Here is a 20,075-nt window from a genome sequence, read left to right on the forward strand (position 1 = left end):
TGCGGCCGAGATCCTTTGAGAGAGAAGAAAACGGTGACGTGTGGTCCGTACCTTGCGCTTTAAATGTTTGTAGGGGGGCTTGCGGCGGCATTGCGGAGGCAAGTAACTCATTTTCTGTTTTCATTACCCGCCTTCGATGTCATGACGTTTTGACGCGAGGGCGGGGTGGGTGAGCGATGCTATTCGTTGAGTGCCATTGCTCTTCCCTCGACATCATCATGTTGTGACGCGAGGGCGGGGCATACACTCATGGGGAAATCGTGATCTACACAACTACAAAGTTATAACTTGGAGGAGGCTGCATTAGAACGTTGGAGGTGTGTTTTATAGAGAGATGGGGCGTGGCTAAGGGCGGGTCTATGAGTGAGGGTGAGTGGTGGTGAGAACCTATAGAGATGGGGCATGGTTGAGGGCGAGTGTATGAGTGAGGGTGAGTGGTACTGAGTGAGCTTCAGAACGTTGGAGGTGGGAATTATTTATATAGATAGTAGATGGCTGGGCTTTGGCTAACTTTTTTAAACCGAATACACAGAAAGTACGGTGTGGTGACTAGCAGAAGGTCTCTTATGAAATAATACATCTTTCCTCAGGTGCACCTTTAAAATTTGATAATAAATGAAAACTACTTGGTATAATTTTAGATTCTAAGCTATTTTATGAACGCCAGATTAATGCTTTGGTAAGGAAATTGAGCTATTAGAGCATCCTTAAGGCCTGGTGGATTTCGAACAATAGCACAGGCAATTTTGCTTCCATTATTGGATTATTGTAATTCTTTTTATTATGGCATAAATAAACAACAAATGCGCAACGCCTACTGAATACAGCTGCTAGATTAATCTTTGGATCAAGATTCCCACTTCAGGCACAGGCAGCTCCTTGTGAGTCTGGGCAAGTCACTTAACCCTCCATTGCCCCATGTAAGCCACATTGAGCCTGCCAAGAGTGGGAAAGCTCGGGGTACAAATGTAACAAAAAAAAAAAAAAAAGAAAGTAGGTTTTGTGAAGTTAGCCCCTTATGTTGGCTAAGATTATAATCTTGAATTCTATTTAAAATAGCCTGTCTGGTTTATAAATATGTTTATGGTTCTAATTAATTTATTTTAGTTTAAATGGTGTGCTGAATCAAATTCCATGCTTGTCTAGCATTGTACTGGTATGCATTGTTATGAATTAATTTTATGAAACAATTCTTAGAAATGGAAAATTTTCAACGTAAAAATAAAGCATAGGAAATATTTTCTACCTCAAATTACTGGGGCTGTCACATGTATCATATGCAGAAAACTTATAGATTGGAAACTAATTGTATTGTTATTTGAATATTTTTACTGCTATAATTTTCTATTGCTTATGTTTGATTTATTCTTATGTATACTGCCTTGAGTGAATTCTTTCAAAAAGGCGATAAATAAATCCAAATAAATAAATAAATGGCCTCGCCTGCCCTTTAAATGTCCTCTGTGTGGAACATTCAGCATGCTGATTTGTTTATTAAGTACTAGCTCTTTTTCAAGAAGGGATTGTGTTCAGTTTTGCAAATAAAATATTTGATATCATAGTACCATGAAGAACTTCAGTCTTTGAAGATCCTAATTCAACCCTTTAGTTTTTTAGTTGGCTAGGTGAAATGGAGCAAGCAATTTAAAGCTGAAATGTAAGCTTTTCTTTGGGGGGGGGGGGTTGCGGGAGGGATGTTATAAGTAGGGGAAATATCTTTCACAGTTTTGTGTATATAGTTAAAATGCTGTATGGCATGAAGCATCTTTCCTTATTTTCTGTTTTGTAATCTGAAGTTTAACTTGGAATGGTAGACTTATCTTCCTTGTTTATGAAAGAGTGGTAGTGTGTTACAGTTGTATTATCTTTTTATGTGGCATAATAAGAAACATGTTCTAGAAACTTTTTACCGTTTTTTCACAGGTGACTGTTAAAGGCTTCACTCCTTTACTTCAGTTTGCCTACACTGCTAAGCTTCTTTTAAATAAAGACAATATATCTGAAGTCTGTAAATGTGCAGAAATATTGGCTGTACATAACATAGAGGCATCATGCTTCCAATTTCTGAAATTCAAGTTTTCAGAAAATGAAAATCAGCAGCAAGACTACCCCAGAAAGAAATGCTGCAAATCATTCTGTGAGAAAGTGAGCCAGAAAATTTCCTGCGTTGATCCTGGTGATTTAGAAATAGATGAAGTTGAAGAATTTTTGGATAATGAGCACCTCAGCATTCCTTGTTCAAAGTTTCACAGATGCCAAAGTGATGAAGGGTCTGCTCACTGTCAAGTCAATGCTAGTCAAGGATGTGAGGCCTTCTGCTTAGAGAAGCATAATACTGCTGGTTTCTCTTCCCTTTGCCCCAAATACAGGAAGTTCCAAAAAGCTTTTAAAAGTGGCCAGATCTGCTCTCTAGGTGCCACTTCCAATTCTCAGGTTGTTCAGTCCATATCAAGTGAATCTTTTGCTAACGGTGACTCTCAGAAGTCTCATGACAGTGCAGATACTAAAAAGAAACCAAGATGTGAACCACATTCAGTTGAAATGCAGAAAGTAGCAGGGACAGAAGATTTAGAATCTGAAACAGATGCTTATACTCGAGTGCATTATGTTCTATAGAACAAGCTGATGAGCATACTCTTTCCTCAAGTTCTGATGTGGGACTTCATGGCCTTCATTCAGTGCCTTTTCCATCCAGTTATGAGCCATGTGGTCTACACAACAGTGAGCCTGGCCTGGCTGAGAAAAGTTCAGCAGATATTGAAAATGGACAAGAAAAACAAAGAGAAAATTTGAGCCCTAAACAGGTTCCACCATCCGCCTTAGGCATGCAAGAAGAAAATAACTTAAGTCTAACCAGTCTCAGCAACGTGGAGAGAGAAGTAGCTGAACACCTGGCTAAAGGGTTCTGGAGTGAAATTTATAATACTGAGGCAGCATGCCAGGCACCATTGTTACCTGCAGCAAGAGTGTGTACAGAACAGATTAATTCCGAAAAAAAGTCTGAGTGTCCATGGCTAGGTATGAGAATTGGTGAGAGTCCTGAAAGAACGTTTACAACCCTCAGTTCTGTGCAGTGCCCTTTTATTAATACTTTGGCAACAGAAGGCTGTTCAAATAGTTCTGATTTAAGTAGTGGAGATTATGTCAAGGAGAAACAGCAAGAAAAATGCCTTTACTCTTGTGTTGTAACTTTGGGAGAAGAGTCTGAAACTGATACTGAGGGAGACAGCGAATCATGTTCAACAAAAGAACAGGAATGTGAGGTGAGAATTTTTTCTATTTTTTCAAACCTGTTTAATGCTCAAAGGTCTCTTACAACTTTTATAGTTTTGTGCTTCACTTGCAAAAGTCCCTATTCAAGAAGGTAGTGGTGGTTTGTAGATATTGTGAGAGTTATAATTTACAAAGTGAATATGTATGATAAATTTGGAATCATGTGATCTAATTGCACATTGAGCAGCAGTGCTAGCAAAATGTAAAAAATTTGTTTTGTAACTATGAGGCACAATCATATATTCCTTTTTCCTTCTGATTTATTTGTAACTTAATAGGACATATCGTCAAAGTTTTTTAAAGTTTTTTTTTTTTTTTTTTTTTTAATGTAGTCATTTCTCCCACCATTATGAATTCAGATATATTGGGGTACGGTACTCAACCCAGTGTTGATATTACACTAAAATGTCAGGTGTGAGTACAACTTGTTCAGTATTCATGCGCCTTCAGTATCTGCGCTTACAGTAGCAGCACCAGCTTTGTTAGCCTGAAGGGGATACATTTTTTTTTTTGTATTCTCGTTTTAATATTTTTAGCAAAAAAACAATAGTACAAAAAATGTTATTAACTGCCTTTCTGAAGAGATTTCACCCAAGGTGGTGACAGCAAGAAATAAGGTACAAGCCAACTTTGAGTCACTAGAGTAATTAAACCTTTCTTGGACTAGGTTTTTAGAAAAGCTTTACATAGAAACACGGAAAATGATTGTAGATAAAGCATAGTTGTATACTTGGAATGGGTGTTCGCCAGGGACAGCAAAATCCTACAGCAAAGCAAGTGGGGTGACATTAGCGGATGGAGTCAAATTGGCTTTGGCTTTTCTCTCCTAGAACTCAGAAAATTCTGTAAGTTGTCTGAGTTTGGGCAGGTGTTTGTCACTCTAAGATAAGACAGTCCCCTTTGATTAGGTGCTGAGACAGGACCTACTCTGGAGAGGAAAATTTCACTGATGAGTGTTTATTTGCTGGGAAATTGTGTTCAAACTTGAATAGATGGACTTAGAAGTAGGTAATTTCAATGTCTTTAAATTACTCTGCTTGTTTAACTAGAGATTGGTAAACCAAGGAGGAAGTGCATGCCAATCTCATTCATATTTATTGTGAATATGTAGAAAACCTGACGGGACTTGGTGTGCCCCGAGGACTGGGTTGAGAAGCCCTGGGCTAGACTGGCAGACAGAGGTATATAGTAGAGACCTATAGGAACATAGAGAAGTCCTACTTTGTCTAGCAGTATCTGTGCTGCCATGGAAGAGAGAGGTCACCTGAAAGGAGAGTATTACCTTAGTGTGACAGGAAGTGATCCTGAAGCCAGGGTCTGCGCTCCAGGGCATACAATATCGTCTTGCACTGAGATCACAGGGAGCAGCAGTGGAATTTGAATCGGCCACCTTTTGGATGTCAAGACCGGTGCTCTAACCACTAGGCCACTCCTCCACATCCGAAGGACTGATGGTGATAGGAGTCTTTATAAAAATAGATTACACAGATAGTACAGCTACTATCATAGGTATTTAGGCATATAATAGCATCAACAACCCAAAATATTCAAAATGTGTCATAGCATATATTTCTATTACAGTGCTGAGAATGAAGTATTTAACACAAGAAAAACAAGAGTAAGCACTAATCCCTTGAACAGATTAGAACTCTGCCATCTTAGGAAACACTACCCTTCGTATTCCAAAAAATGAATACAAATAAAGGTCAAAAATGTGCTGAAGTAAACAGCCACAGGTAAAACCCCTTAATTAGACCGAACATATTTGTGAGGAAGGACAGCTGGGGGCAGTATTTTACACTCAGTGATGAAACCGGAGGCCAGTATAAAATAGGTATATCACTTCCCCTGTGAAGGAAGTGGGAAAATAAGAAAACTCAGAGCAGGGTTATCCATGTATAAATGTGTATAATGCCCACGCCCAAATAGGACATCAGCACACACAGGGTGTTAGAGGATTGGGTTAAAGGGTTTGATAATGGCCACATTCACATACCAGTGTGTTGCTTTGGTTCCATGTGTAAGTAGTGTGGTACCTGTCAACATATATTTGCCTTCTTGCAATCCCTGCGTCCATAGCAGAGCTATGACAGAATGTTTCCAATCCCATGTTACCCAGTAGTCTGTTCTGGGCCTTCTGTAGAGAAAACCAACCTGGTGACCAAGAGGTAGAGAAACTTGTCGGGGGCTGAGAGTGATCTCTGGGGTATAACTGGTGCTCTCTACTGAAGGCATCCTGTTCAGAATGGGTGAAAAGAGGCCAGACAGTTCTGCAGTAAAGGAAGGATTTCTTACCTCAATATGTAATTAAAGTCTGGAATTCTTTACCAGAGAATGTGATAAAAGCAGTTAGCTTAGTAGGGTTTAAAAAGGTTTGGACAAGTTCCTAAAAAAAATACGTCCATAAGCCATTATTAAGATGGACTTGGGGAAAATACACGCTTTATTCCTGGGATAAGCAGCAGAAAATCTGTTTTACTTTTTTTGTGATCTTGCCAGGTACTTGTGACCTGGATTGGCCACTGTTGGAAGCAGGATTCTGGGCTTGATGGACCTTTGGTCTGACCCAGTATGTCAGTGCTTATGTTCTTGGGTATCTCAAGGGGCTCTTGCCCAGGAGGGGAAGGGTTAGGATGACCATTTTAGATGGAGATTTAATTATTAGGCATATATATATATATATAGCTGGGGGCTGCAGGCCAAGAGGATTGCTTGGCCACTTGCCTGCCTGGTATTTGAAGGTGGTGGACCTCATACATCTAGATAAGATTTTAGACAGTGCTGGGGAGAAGCCACCTGTCTTGATACATGTGGGTACCAGTATTCCCTCTAAGGTGAGCATGTGAGAGATCACTCATACAAACTGGGAGTATTATTCACTTCGGATCAGTGTTCGCTCACTGTCTTGTTTCTCCCTGTTTTCCTCTCCACTGACGCCCCGATGCACCTCAAGCCCGGGAATTCACCAGCCTGTGAGCTAGGCAGTACAGTGTTGGCCCTGCCCCTTCAGAGAGTGTTATTGCTCACAGCCCAGCAAGCAGTATCTGAGTGTACCAGGTTTGAGGGAGCCCTGCTGGACAGTGTGCACTGGAACATCTTATTTGTTTTGTGAGAACTGCTGCGTCTTACCTGATTTACATCATCTTTCTGCCTCCACAACCCATGAGCTAAGTGGTGTGGCGCTGGTCACAACCCTTCAGAGAACATAATCATTCACAGCCCAGGAAGCAGTATTTGAGCGTACCGGGTTTGAAGCACGCCACCTCAGGTGAGCACTTCTGGCAGGGAGTTGAGGATAGACTGAGGCCTGTAGGGACTAGTATAGGCGAGGCGATTGGAAGTTATTCTGATGCCTTGATTCATATTGTCTTGATTCCTATTCCAAAGGCACTAGGATCAGATCTAACTAAAGTAGAGAATTATAGACCTGTTGCCAATATACCACGGCTTGCTAAATTTGCTCCTTACATAGCTCAGAGGGAAACCCTCCCCCCGCCACTCTTTTTTGGTTTAGTCTATTTTCGGCGCTCACTTGAAAAAAAATTTGCACGCATCAGGTTGCTTCTTAGAGGGAACACCAGTGGGTACCAATGACAGGGAAATGTTGGAGGGAAGTTTTGGAAACCAAATTTAGTTTCTTAAGTAGAATGTTGAAACCCAGAACCTCAAGGGTAGTGCAGGACCCAGGAAGCAGGCAGAGCCCCAGAGTCTCAATGCATCAATGAGACAATTGTGTATGGATGAGGGATTTAGATTTCTTAGGAACTGGGCAACATTCTAGGGAAGGGAGAGGCTATTCTGAAAATATGGACTCCATTTTAACTGGGATAGAACTCGAACTTTTGAAAAGAAGATAGAGTAGCTTTTAAAGTAGGACCTGGGGAAAAGCTGACTGTCGCTTGGTGTGAAGTATCTTTAAAGGATACAATCAAAACATGGAAGTTAGGACATCACAGTAAGAGTACCACAAAGATAAAAGTAAGCCAGGAACCTTTTAAGGGAAGAGCAGAGTAAAGATCGCAAATTTATCCCTGTCAACTGCTAAGCAACTTGTAAATAGAAACAAAAACACAACATGTCTGTATACAAATGGTAGAAGCCTAAAAAAAGAATTATCCAAGGGCAAATGTTACGTTCTTACCATCAACAAACACTATGCAGTATCACTTTCCCTGTATGAATAGATTTAATATCAATTTTGTTCAAATCATGAAGTACCAGAAATTTCCTCCTGATCCTCTGGGTTTCCAGCCTACTTAGAACTAGGGCTGAGGTCTAAGCACCTATATGGTGATTTGTTTTTGCCCCCCCAGTTTTGTTTTGCCTCTTAACTGGATTCTAAAATTGTTTCCTATAGTTTCTATAATCCAGATTCTCAGATTATTCTTAACTAATGAAAGGATGGAAAATCCACTAAACATCAAAATTGTGTCAAACACTAAAAAAAAAAAAAGTGGAATAACCTTTTCATTGTTAAATCAAACATATAAACGGCAAGTGACCGACTCACCTGCAAATGCGCAGTAGAGTCAGAACGCTAAGAGTGTAGAAGTCCAAGCCTCGCCTCCACCAGCAGTACAGCCCAATAGGGAGGAGGGCTTGGTCATGGGCATGGAAATCGGAGGAGGGAGCAGGGAGGGAAGGAGGGGGCGGAACTGAGGGAAACACGCTGGGGGGAGGACAGGGGAGAGAGCAGGGCTGGTGGGCGGGGCATAAGAAAACAAAAAACTAGCCCGTTGTTACTGGCTTAACGGCTAGTATACCAATATACCACTAAAGACCAAATTAGTGTAGGGTAGGAAAAAGACCTCAGCAGACCAAGTGCACTCAAGTCACAACTTTATAGCTTGTGGTTCTGCCTCTACTGGCTCCCGTTGCAATCATTGGTCAAAAAACCTCCCAAGGCTTCTCACCATAAAATAAAGAAAAACAATTGGGGGAGACCAATGTAATTCCAGCCAGGGGAACCAATTTATTCATACTAAAAATATGTAAGATACAAAGAGGCATATTTTCAAAGCACTTTGGGAGGCTAAGTTCCATAGGTTTCTATGGAACTTTGGGAGGCTAAGTGCTTTGAAAATGAGCCTCAAAGGCTGATAAGTCCAAAATATCAAGAAGACTGAATAGACTCGACGCAGTCCTGCATTTTGGAGCAGCAAGTGCCTGCCTCAGGAATCGGAGATACTTTTTAAACACACAACCGATCTCATTTCTATATATTGTGGAGACACGGTTGATGCTCCTGGGAAGGGGGTTGTGGTTGTGGTGGTGGTGGTGGTGGCGGTGGCAGTGTGGGGCATGAGAAAAGAAATAGCTGTGGATATGTTGGGGTGAAAATGATGGTAGAGGATGTCTGAGGAACTGTGAGGGGATGAATAAGGAGATTGTGGTGAGGAAATGAGGGGGTATTGAATGACTGAAATATTGTTTGGGATGGGGAGCAAGTGCCTTAAGAGGGGATTGGAGAAGGTGTGGGTTTTAAGGAGGGATGGAAGTGTGTGAATGAGGAGATTTAAAGGGGTATCCAGGAAGAGAGAAGGGATCCAAAGGGGTGTAGGAGGGTAGGGTGATTAGAGGGGCCATGGGAGAGTGGGATAAAGTAAGTGAGGGGAAGCGAGGTGGGCAGAGGAGAGAAGGGATCGGGAGTGGTATTCTGTGATGTGAATAGGGATCAGAGGTGATGTGGGAATTAGAAGTGGCAGGCAAGGAGAATATGAAGGGATATGAGGGGCTGTGGTTTAAAGTGGATCACTTCTCCCCCCCTCCAGGATCCCCTCTTTCTCCTCTACCCTCATTTCTTTCCCCTCTTCTGCTTCATGATTCTCCCAGTCCTCATTCCTATCCATTCTTACCTCTGCCTATTTTGCTTGAGATCCTTTCTCCATTTCCTAATGAGATTACTGTGCCCAAGTCAGTCACTAAGATCTCTTCCACTTTAGAAAGGTGGTGGTGGTTCACTTCTAAGAGGCATCCATCTGCTGACCTGATGTGATGTCCCAGGGAAGTATGCTATCTTCCTGGTCCAAGATTGAAGATCTTTAGAATATCAGATATGATCATGCCCAAGACATGCTCTTTTTGTGCACAGAAGTATTTCACCCCTTATACTGTACTTCTCCCTTGGGCTTTTGAAACCCAAGTGCATGATCCTGCTTACTTTAGCATTAAAGTTTAGCTACCAAATGTTGGACCATTCCTCAAGCATCACTAGATCCCTCCTCATGTTATCCACACCATCAGGGTGTCTACCCTTTTACTTACCTTGGTATCATCCACAAAGAGGCAAACCTTACCACACAGCCCTTCCACAGTATTGCTTACAAAAATGAAAACAAAAAAAAACCCCAAACCAAAACAAAATTGGACCAAGAACCGATCCTTGTAGTGCACTGCTGGTAACGTCCATTTCCTCTGAGTTAATTTCATTTACGAGTACCCTTTGTCTCCATCCACTCAACCAGCTCCTCACCCAATCAGGCACTTTTGAGTCTGTACCAAGAGCACTCATTTTATTTATAAGTTGCCTTTATGGAACCGTGTCAAAGGCTGCTAAAATTTAAGTACACCACATCTAGTGCTCTCCCTTGATCCAAATCTCTGGTCATCCAGTCAAAGAAATTAATCAGATTAGTCTGACAAGAGCTACCTCTAGTAAAGCCAATGCTGCCTTGAGTCCTGTAATAATTGGATTCCAGAAACCTTACTATTGTCTGTTTTAGAAGCATTTCTGTTAACTTACTCACCACAGAAGTCAGACTGACCGGCCTGTAGTTCCCAGCCTCCTCCTTATTTCAACTTTGGGAAGAGGGACCACATCTGCCCTTCTCTAGTCCTCTAGAATCACTTTTGTCTTGAAGCATTGAAAAGGTCAGACAGTGGAGCCTCCAGCACTTCCTTAAATTCCTTCGGTACCCTCTGCTATATCCCATCCATCCCCATTGATTTGTCTACCTTCAGTTCAGCTAGCTTCTTACAAATAGTTTTCTGAAAATCGTTCAAGGTCTATCACACTTTCATTTCTATTTACGTTTGTCTCCTGTGGTCCTTTTACGGCCCTTTATGTGTGAACACAGAACAGAAGTATTTTAACAGTTCAGCTCTGTTCTTATCTTCTACATACTAAGACGGTTAGGGCTCTTCAGCTTGGAGAAGAGGCGGCTGAGGGGTGATATGATAGAAGTCTACAAGATAATGAGTGGAATGGAGCAGACAGACGTGAATCATTTGTTTACACTTTCTAACAATAATAGAACCAGAGAACATAAGATGAAGTTAGGTAGATTTAAAACAAATAGGAGAAAGTTTTTCTTTACTCAGCGCATAGTTAGACTCTGGAACTCGTTGCCGGAGAATGTGGTGACAGCAGTTGGCCTTGCTGAGTTTAAAGGAGGTTTGGACAGATTCCTGAAGGAAAAGTCCATTGAACATTATTAATTTAAATTTTTTTTTTGTTTTTGGGTTTTTGCCGAGTTCTTGAGACCTGGATTGGCCACTGTCTGAGACAGGATGCTGGGCTTGATGGACCCTTGGTCTTTTCCCAGTATAGCGGTGCTTATGTTCTTATGTTCCACCCTTGGGTCTCAGTGCCAGTTTTACACTTCCTCCTGTCACTAACACATATCTTAACAAAAAAAACCACACACACACAAAAAAACTTATTCCCTGCCCCTCCCCCCTCACACATTTTACCTTACTGGTTGTTTTCTTCCATTTTAATCTTTACTTTCGTGATTATTTTACAAACTTCTCTTTACTTTTCCAGATATTTGTCGCCAGTCTTCCTCTTTCTATCTCTTGTCATTTTAGAAAAGCTGACTGCTTTCCCCTTACCTTTTCAGCCTCTGTTTTTGAGAATTGAGCAGCCTTCATTTCCTTTTTATTTATTTTTCTAACAAAGTTTTGTAGCTCCTTTCAGTTTTGCCCACTGCTTCTCTACTTCCCCTAGATGTTCCCATGTAGATAATATATATTTTTTAAGTCTAGAACTTTCAGTTTCGAATGAACCCTCTTCATGTGTGTTAATATTGATCCTCACCATCCGGTGATTGCAGGGTGTTAGATTTTCACCCACTTTAATATCAGAAATACTAACTAGATCAAGTATAATTCCAGCCCGTGGGCTCCATTACTAGCTGCTCTAACAGTTCTCCCGGTAAAGAATCCAGGATCTTCTTACTTCTAGATGACTTTGTAACAGGGATGCCCCAACATAGTAACATAGTAAATGACGGCAGAAAAAGACCTGCATGGTCCATCCAGTCTGCCCTACAAGATAAACTCATATGTGCTACTTTTTGTGTATACCTTACCTTGATTTGTACCTGTCCTTTTCAGGGCACAGACCATGTAAGTCTGCCCAGCACTATCCCCGCCTCCCGCCACCGGCTCTGCCACCCAATCTCGGCTAAGCTCCTTAGGATCCATTCCTTCTGAACAGGATTCCTTTGTTTATCCCACGCGTGTTTGAATTCTGTTACCGTTTTCATTTCCACCACCTCCCGCGGGAGGGCATTCCAAGCATCCACTACTCTCTCTGTGAAAAAATACTTCCTGACATTTTTCTTGAGTCTGCCCCCCTTCAATCTCATTTCATGTCCTCTCGTTCTATCGCCTTCGCACCTCCGGAAAAGGTTCGTTTGCGGATTAATACTTTTCAAATATGTGAACGTCTGTATCATATCACCCCTGTTTCTCCTTTCTTCCAGAGTATACATGTTCAGGTCATCAAGTCTCTGCTCATACGTCTTGTAACGCAAATCCCTTACCATTCTCGTAGCTTTTCTTTGCACCGCTTCAATTCTTTTTACATCCTTCGCAAGGTACGGCCTCCAAAACTGAACACATTACTCTAGGTGGGGTCTCACCAACGACTTATACAGGAGCATCAACACCTCCTTTCTTCTGCTGGTCACACCTCTCTCTATACAGCCTAACAACCTTCTAGCTACGGCCACCGCCTTGTCACACCGTTTCGTCGCCTTCAAAACTTATTAACCAAACAATTAATTGCAATTACAACTTTTAATCAAAATGCAGCCCTAAAAAATTAAAGAATGAAAAGTAATAAAAAAACAAGAAATACAAAATTCAAATTGAAAAATTACAAATTTAAGCATCTAAAACAGCATGCAGAATAGCTATAAACAGCCTTATAGTTTTCACAGCCTACTTTAGAAAAGCAAACCTAATTTAAATATCTCCATTGTATAAATGCACAAGAGGCAAGTCTATTTCAGTTGGAATGAATGGGCGTAGGATGAAATTGAAAGGAGAGAGACTTGGGAGTAATGTAAGAAAATATTTTTTACAGAAAGGGTGATGGATGGGTGGAGCTGAAGACTTAATACAAGAAAGCATGGGACAAGCATGTACAATCTCTAAGGGAGAGAAAGGGATAATGGGTAGTTTGGCTAGGCAGACTTGATGGGCCATATGGTCTTTATCACCATCATTTTTTGTTTCTTTGACAAGGACCAAATAAACTGGGCACATAAGAAATGCCAGAAAAAAAAAGAATACAACTTTTAATATGTAAATCTTTGAAAATGTACCACCTAGCTGCCACAGAATCTTGACAAAAATCTGCTGCATTAAACTAGGGGCTGCAGTTATACTGCAACATCACTCGTTGCATAACTTACCAAAAGAATCAGTTTAAGAAGAGTAACATTAATATAAAGGGCTAGAATTATGGCTCAGACATTTTCATGTTGCTTTACAGTTAAATGATACAAGAAACCTATATGTAGCCTTCAATTGTACTTATTTAATCAGATACGATTTTAGGATTTTTGTTCATAAGTTTAATATCGCTATTTATATCATTTAATTCATTGTCCTGCAAAACGCCTTTTTTGTATAAATTTGTTCACTTATATTGCAGGTGAAACTGCCATTTAATACACAAAGGATCATTTCACTTTCTAGAAATGATTTTCAGTCATTGCTGAAAATGTATAAACTGACTCCTGAGCAACTGGACTATGTCCATGATATACGACGCCGAAGTAAAAATAGAATTGCAGCACAGCGCTGTCGTAAGAGAAAACTTGACTGCATACAGAACCTAGAGAGTGAAATAGAAAAACTGGTATGTATCAAATCTAGTGCCTCAAAGCATACTGATATACATATATTCAATTTTAATAGAATAATTTTATTATACTTCACACAAAATGGCCTATGAAAATTTTGCTGTTTTATTAACATCTGATCATTAAAAGCAGAGTACTATGTATGCATTACACTTTTTTTTTTTTTTTAAACAGTTGTAATTTTTTAAACCAGTTGTTCCTAAACCAGGTCCTGGAGACACCCCAGCCAGTCAAGTTTTCAGGATATCCACAATGAATATTCATGAGAGAGATTTGCATGCACTTCCTCCACTCCAAGAACAGGTTTGGGAACCACTGGTTTAAACCATTTTCATTTGGGTTCATATAATCTAATATTATAATTTGCTCCTCCAACATTCCAGTGTGTCTCACTGGGATCATAACCACCTACTGACATCACTCCTCCAACGTTCTCCTCCAACGTTCCAATGTGTGTCACTGGGATTGTAACCACCTGCTGACGTCACTCCTCCAACGTTCTCCGTCCCCCCTCCCTCCCAGTTCCATGGGACCCTGGAACTGGGAGGGAGGGACGGAGGGACAGAGGGAGGGGGACCCTGGAAATGGGAGGGAGGGAGGGGGGCCTGGAACTCGGAAGGAGGTGGAGGGGGCAGGGGAGAGATGCTACACATGGATGGATGGAGGGGGCAGGGCACAGAAGACGTTGCCTGCATATGGATGAATGCAGGAGAGAGAGCATAATGCAGGGGAGGGAGGGGACCCTGAAACTCGGAGGGAGGCAGGGAGGGGATGACCCTGGAACTCGGAGGGAGGGAGGAGACGACCCTGGAACTCAGAGGGCGGGAGGGAGGGGGGACCTGGAACAGGGAGGGGGGGCCCTGGCACACACTCTGATGCTCACACACACTCTCTCTCACAGACACATTCGCACCCAGTCTCACTCTCTCTCTCTGTCACACACACACTCGCACATTCACTCTCTCTCTCTCTCACACAGTCACTCTCACACACACTCTCTCAAACATACACAGTCCAAGGAAAACCTTGCTAGCGCCCTTTTCATTTGTTTCAGAAACGGGCCTTTTTTACTAGTGTAAAATAAAGGCGTTAGCTTGGAGTTTTCAGAAGCTTTTGAATTGGCTCACTGCATATTCCTACCACTGTTGTGTGGGGCAACTCTGAAGGTTTTCAAAGTTTTGTTGGCCATTCAAATTGTTTTAATTCAGAGACCAAAAATCAAGTAACAATTGTTCTGTGTCAACAAGCAGAGAGGAATGGGATCCTATTTTCTATTGGAAGACTGTTGGCATATGGAACTGGTTCATATCTCATGGAATGACCCTCAGGGCTACATATCTGTGAAAGAAATTAAGTGGAATTTTACAAACGCACAAGGATGAGGTGGTGGCTTGCAAGATTTTTGTTTTTCAGTGTGGGGCAGCCCCACAACAAATCTTTTTGCCAGACTTTACAAGAAGGTTCCTTAGTTCTGCTGCACAATAGGGGCACATAGTAAACCAGCACCTAATGCCTTCTTCCTAAATTGGGGACTTCCGTATGCATATCCTCTCATCTCTCTTAGCAGACTCTTGTGAAACTCAAAACAGAGCCAAGGAGCAGTGATTCTCATAGCCCCTTAGTGGCCAAGCCAGATCTGTACCTTCTGTTATGTTTCCAAAGGATCAGTACAGACTAATGGATTATGCCCTTGTGCCAGCAGGAGGAGATAGATAGCACTAATGAGCTGTGCATTCTAGGGGCACTCAGCCAGTATTTTCTATCTCCAGCAGGTGGATAAGACGTCCTGTGCAGCTCTGTTACTTTGTGGTCTTCTGTTCTATTTGCAGGTTCATTCGAGTTTGGGGTTGAGCTATTATTCTGCCCAGGTGTAAACCTAGTGGTTCTAGTTCCCTCCCTGTTTCTCCACTTAACCACTTTCTGCCTCTGTTTCTTCCCCAACTAATTTTCTCCTACCTCTTTTTAAGAAGAAAAAAAAAAGAAACACTATCTATCTGAGCATTTCTGTCATTTGGGGAAGATTGGGCTTGGCTTTGCCTTTGAATTAAACAGACTGGCAGTGTTTTTTCTTCAGACTGTAAGTACTGCTTCTTATATGGTGTCTGACCATGTTATATCTTGTACTCGTTGTGGCAGTTGCCTTTTGCTGTCGGGCATGTGCAGTCTGTGGGTAAACCCAGCAGACTTGTCATTTCAGCCGATTTTGGGAATGGGGACCACATCTAAAGGGGTGCAGGATAGTTTCTTTACCACAGCAATTTTGGCGGGTGCTAACTGCAAAATGAGATGCTACCACAGCCGTTTTAAATTCAGTGTCCCCACTTAATTTGGCACTGCAAGAGCCAGTTTCTGCAGTCGGGACCACCTCTTTATCTTTTTTGTTAGGCATTTCTGGTTGCTTTTTTTGACCGGGCATTTCTTCAGGAGTGGAGGAGTAGCCTATTGGTTAGTGCAGTGGACTTTGATCCTGGGGAACTGAGTTCGATTCCCACTGCAGCTCCTTGTGACTCTGGGCAAGTCACTTAGCCCTGCATTGCCCCTGGTACAAAATAAGTACCTGAATATATGTAAACCACTTTGAATGTAGTTGCAAAAATCTCAGAAAGGCGGTATGTCAAGTCCCATTTCCCTTTCCCTTTCACCAGGCGTTTGTTTTAAAATGCTCTCAGTCTATGGCGGCCACTCCTTCCTCACACTCTTCTTCTGAACTGCTTCTCTCAAAAAGGAGAAAATTGTTTTGAGGGATATAAAGGAAGTTTCACCTAATTCTCCTCAAGATTCAGAGGCGGGCTTGTCAGTGGCTTCTGAGCATTTAGTTTCCCAGGATTTGCCAGACTGTGAAATATCTGGTGGTGAAGGTGGAGATGACCCTACAATTGCTAGGATGTTTCTGAAAGAGGAGTTACCTATATTGATATCCAAGACATTAGAAGTTTTGAATATTTCCTCCCTGTATTGATATCCAAGACATTAGAAGTTTTGAATATTTCCTCCCTGGCTGCTCAATCTGCCTCTACAACTCCTGTTATAGCTGGAACTAAAAAGCACCTTCATCTTCATGAGGTCATGTAAGAACTTATGGTGCAGTGGGAGACCTCTGACTGTAGTCTCAAAATGGCAAGGGCAACAGCTAAGCTTTACCCTCTTCTACCAACTGACTTAGAACAGTTTATTTCCATATCATCATGCTGATCAATCCATAGACTGGTGGGTTGTGTCCATCTACCAGCAGGTGGAGATAGAGAGCAATCCTTTTGCCTCCCTATATGTGGTCATGTGCTGCCGGAAACTCCTCAGTATGTTCTCTATCTCAGCAGGTGGTGGTCACACACAGCAGCAGCTCTGGCTAGGTCTCCAAGCCTAATTCTTAGGTTTTGTTGAGTACCTGGGGTTGAGGGCTCTTTTTGAGCAAGTGCAAACCTGGTGGTGCCAGGTCCCTCCTTTTCTCCCCCCTCCCGCTGGCTCCGTTAAAAAAAAAAAAAAAAAAAGTTTTTTTGGACGTCCTTTAAGGGCGTTTATTTCAACGTTTATATCAGCGTTTATTGCAGCTGCTCACTGGGACACCAGTTCGTCACAGCTCGGAGCGAGAAGCAGGTAATTTTACCTTTTTATAGCGGGCAGGGGGTTCCCCGTTCGGTCTCCATGTGGCTTATGGCGTCGGAGGGCGAGGGCGCGAGGATTCGCTCCCCGGACCGCATGTGTGCGTCTAGCAGGGATGCGGGGGTTTCAAAGCCTGAATCGCCTTTGTTGGGCATCAGTTTGGAGTCCGGTCAGTGTCCCGGTTCTTCCTCCGGTGCGGCGGTTTTTCCCGCCATAAGCGCCCATCCCCCGCTGCTAGCCCACTCCATGTTGGCCAGCCACTCTGCTCGGACGGCTTCTTCTTGGGCCGCCCTCGAGCTGGGAGACGTTAATGCTATGGTCGCCCTTGATACGGGCGACGGCAAGAAAGCGGCCAAAGTTAAGCACCGTTCTTCCCGCGCGGCTGCTTCTCGGAGTTTCGCGCCGGACGCCATTTTGGATGCGCAGCATGTTTCTCCCCCGCTCTTGTGAGCGCCGGTTGAGGGTGCGTCTAGGGCCGTGGCCCAGGCGGCAGAAGTGCACAGTCTAGGGGGTTTCTCCCCTGAGTTCATTTTGCTGCTGCATCAGGCTTTTCTTATGATAAACGCTGCCCCGGCTCCCCCCTCTGATCAAGGGGCTGAGGCCTCCGGAAGCAAACGCCCTCGGGTGGACTTCCAGGCCCTAGAGGACTCGGTCTCCTCTGATGTAGATGAGGGCAGTGTATCTGAGTTCTCCCAACGGTCCTTTGGGGATTCCTTGGATGAGACGGATTCCCGCTCGTATGGAGCGGATGACCCCTCTGCAGCACGGATCTTTCGCTCAGAGGATTTGCCCAACCTGTTAGTGCAGGCCATGAGCATTTTGAAGAGTTCCTCTCCGGAGGACGTCTCTCCCTCAGCCTCTGTTGGCTCTGCCATTATGCGGGGGACTAAGCGCCCACCTAGAACCTTCCACGTGCATGAAGCCATGCACACCTTGATTTCGGCTCTATGGGATTTCCCAGAAGCGAGCCTTAAAGTGGCTAGGGCTATGTCCCGCCTCTATCCTCTGCCTGAAGGTGAACGGGAGGCCTTTCTTGGGCCTACCGTGGATTCTTTAATCACTGCGGTGACTAAGAAAACGGTGTTGCCGGTGGAAGGTGGCACGGCCCTAAAGGACGCCCAAGACAGGAGTTTGGAGGCGGCTTTAAAGTCGTCCTTCGAGGCGGCTGCTTTAAGTTTACAGGCCTCAATTTGTGGCTCCTATGTGGCCAGGGCGTGCCTGACGCGCAGCGGGCTTCCCCCTCGGATCCTTCCTTGAGGGCTGATTGGCCAGCCCTGGAATCGGGCTTGGCCTACTAGTCAGGCTGGCTGTATGATGTCTTGAGAGCCTCGGCTAAAGGTATGGCTCAGACAGTCTCTGCACGGCGGTGGCTTTGGCTGAAGCATTGGTCTGCTGACCACGCCTCTAAATCTCGCCTGGCTAAGTTGCCTTTTAAAGGCAAGCTGCTCTTTGGGGTCGAGCTGGACAAGATTGTGACCGATCTCGGCACGTCTAAGGGCAAGAGGTTACCGGAGGTCAGGGCTCGGGCCAATGGTGCCCGCCCCGGTTCCTCCAAAGGACGGTTTCAGAAAGCCCATCGGTACTGTCCGGGCAAGTCGAGCTCCTCTGTCCCCTCTTCCATCAAAAGGAATTTCTCCCCCAAGCAGCATTCCTTTCGCAGAGACCGCCATCCCGGAGGTGCCTCCTCCGGTCTTCCCCCAGGGTCTCGTACCCAATGACGGGGCGCTGGTCCATGGCCCAGAGCATATTGGAGGACGCCTATCTTCATTTCTGGGCGAGTGGACCAGGGTTACTTCAGACGCTTGAGTGCTGGAAGTCATCAGAGATGGCTACAAGCTAGAGTTCTGCCGACCCTTAAGAATCGGGTTTGTGCACTCTCTCTGCAAGTCTCCGGTCAAGCTGTGGCAGTGCAGCAGACTTTGGACAATCTGATCCGCCTGGGTGCGGTCGTTCCGGTGCCAGAAGGTCACCCTGGCAAGGGACATTACTCCATTTACTTTGTGGTACCTAAGAAAGGAGGTTTTGTCTGGCCTATCCTCGACCTCAAAGGGGTCAATCGGGCCTTGGAAGTTCGGCACTTCCGGATGGAGACTCTCCACTCTGTTATAGCGGCAGTGCAGGCAGGGGAGTTCCTGGCATCCTTGGACATCATGGAAGCTTACTTGCATATTCCCATCTGGCCTCCTCATCAACGCTTTCCGCGTTTTGCAGTTCTGAGGACACTCCCAGTTCAGAGCCCTCCCTTTCGGGTTGGCTACTGCTCCGCGGACCTTCTCCAAGTTATGGTGGTCATCGTGGCCTTCCTACGCAAGAAAGGAGTACAAGTCCATCCTTATCTGGACGACTGGTTGATCCGAGCCCCCTCTTATGCAGAGTGCGACAGAGCTTCAGACCGGGTGATTGCTCTTTTGAGCTCCCTGAGGTGGATCATCAACTGGGAGAAAAGCCAGCTGTGCCCGACTCAGTCCCTGGAGTATCTGGGAGTTCGATTCGACCCCCAAGTGGGCAGAGTGTTCCTGCCAGACAATCGGATTGTCAAGCTTCAGGCTTAGGTGGACAAGTTCCTAGCAGCCTCTTCTCTTCGGGCTCGGGCCTATGGGCAGCTGTTGGGCTCTATGACGGCCACGATGGAAGTAGTGCCCTGGGTCAGGGCCCATATGAGACCTATACAGCTCTCTCTGCTGCAGCGATGGACTCCAGCTTCGGAGGATTACGCTGTGCGCCTTCCCTTGGATCAAGTGCTGAGCTGGTGGCTGAGGTCAGACAAGCCGTCCGCAGGAATGCCTCTTGTGACCCCGGAGTGGGTTTTTGTCGCGGCGGACGCCTCTTTGTGGGGCTGGGGAGCCCACTGCTTGGGAAGGACAGCGCAGGGGCTCTGGTCCCCTGCAGAGGCAGAGTGGTCTATCAACCTCCCGGAACTCAGAGCCATTCGGTCGGCGCCTTTGGAGTTTCTCCCGGGCCTGGCGCTGAAGCCAGTACGGGTCCTGTCGGACAATGCCACGGCTGTGGCCTGTGTCAATCACCGGGGAGGTACCAGGAGCGCCCCTCTAGCCAAGGAGGCCATGAAGCTATGCCTGTGGGCGGAAGTAAACCTGGAACAGCTGT

The 20,075-nt window shown here is 44.3% G+C and overlaps 1 protein-coding gene across 1 annotated transcript in view; it reads left to right on the forward strand.

Moving 5' to 3' along the window:
* Window positions 1-20,075, forward strand: part of BACH1 (BTB domain and CNC homolog 1) — a 65,470-nt gene that overhangs the window by 17,983 nt on the left and 27,412 nt on the right. The window contains 3 exon segments of the mRNA XM_030204290.1: window positions 1,924-2,581; window positions 2,584-3,263; window positions 13,160-13,366. Coding sequence (XP_030060150.1) covers window positions 1,924-2,581; window positions 2,584-3,263; window positions 13,160-13,366 — 1,545 coding nt within the window.

The sequence above is a fragment of the Microcaecilia unicolor genome, chromosome 5 (assembly GCF_901765095.1).
Source record: "Microcaecilia unicolor chromosome 5, aMicUni1.1, whole genome shotgun sequence".
Lineage (NCBI taxonomy): Eukaryota > Metazoa > Chordata > Amphibia > Gymnophiona > Siphonopidae > Microcaecilia > Microcaecilia unicolor.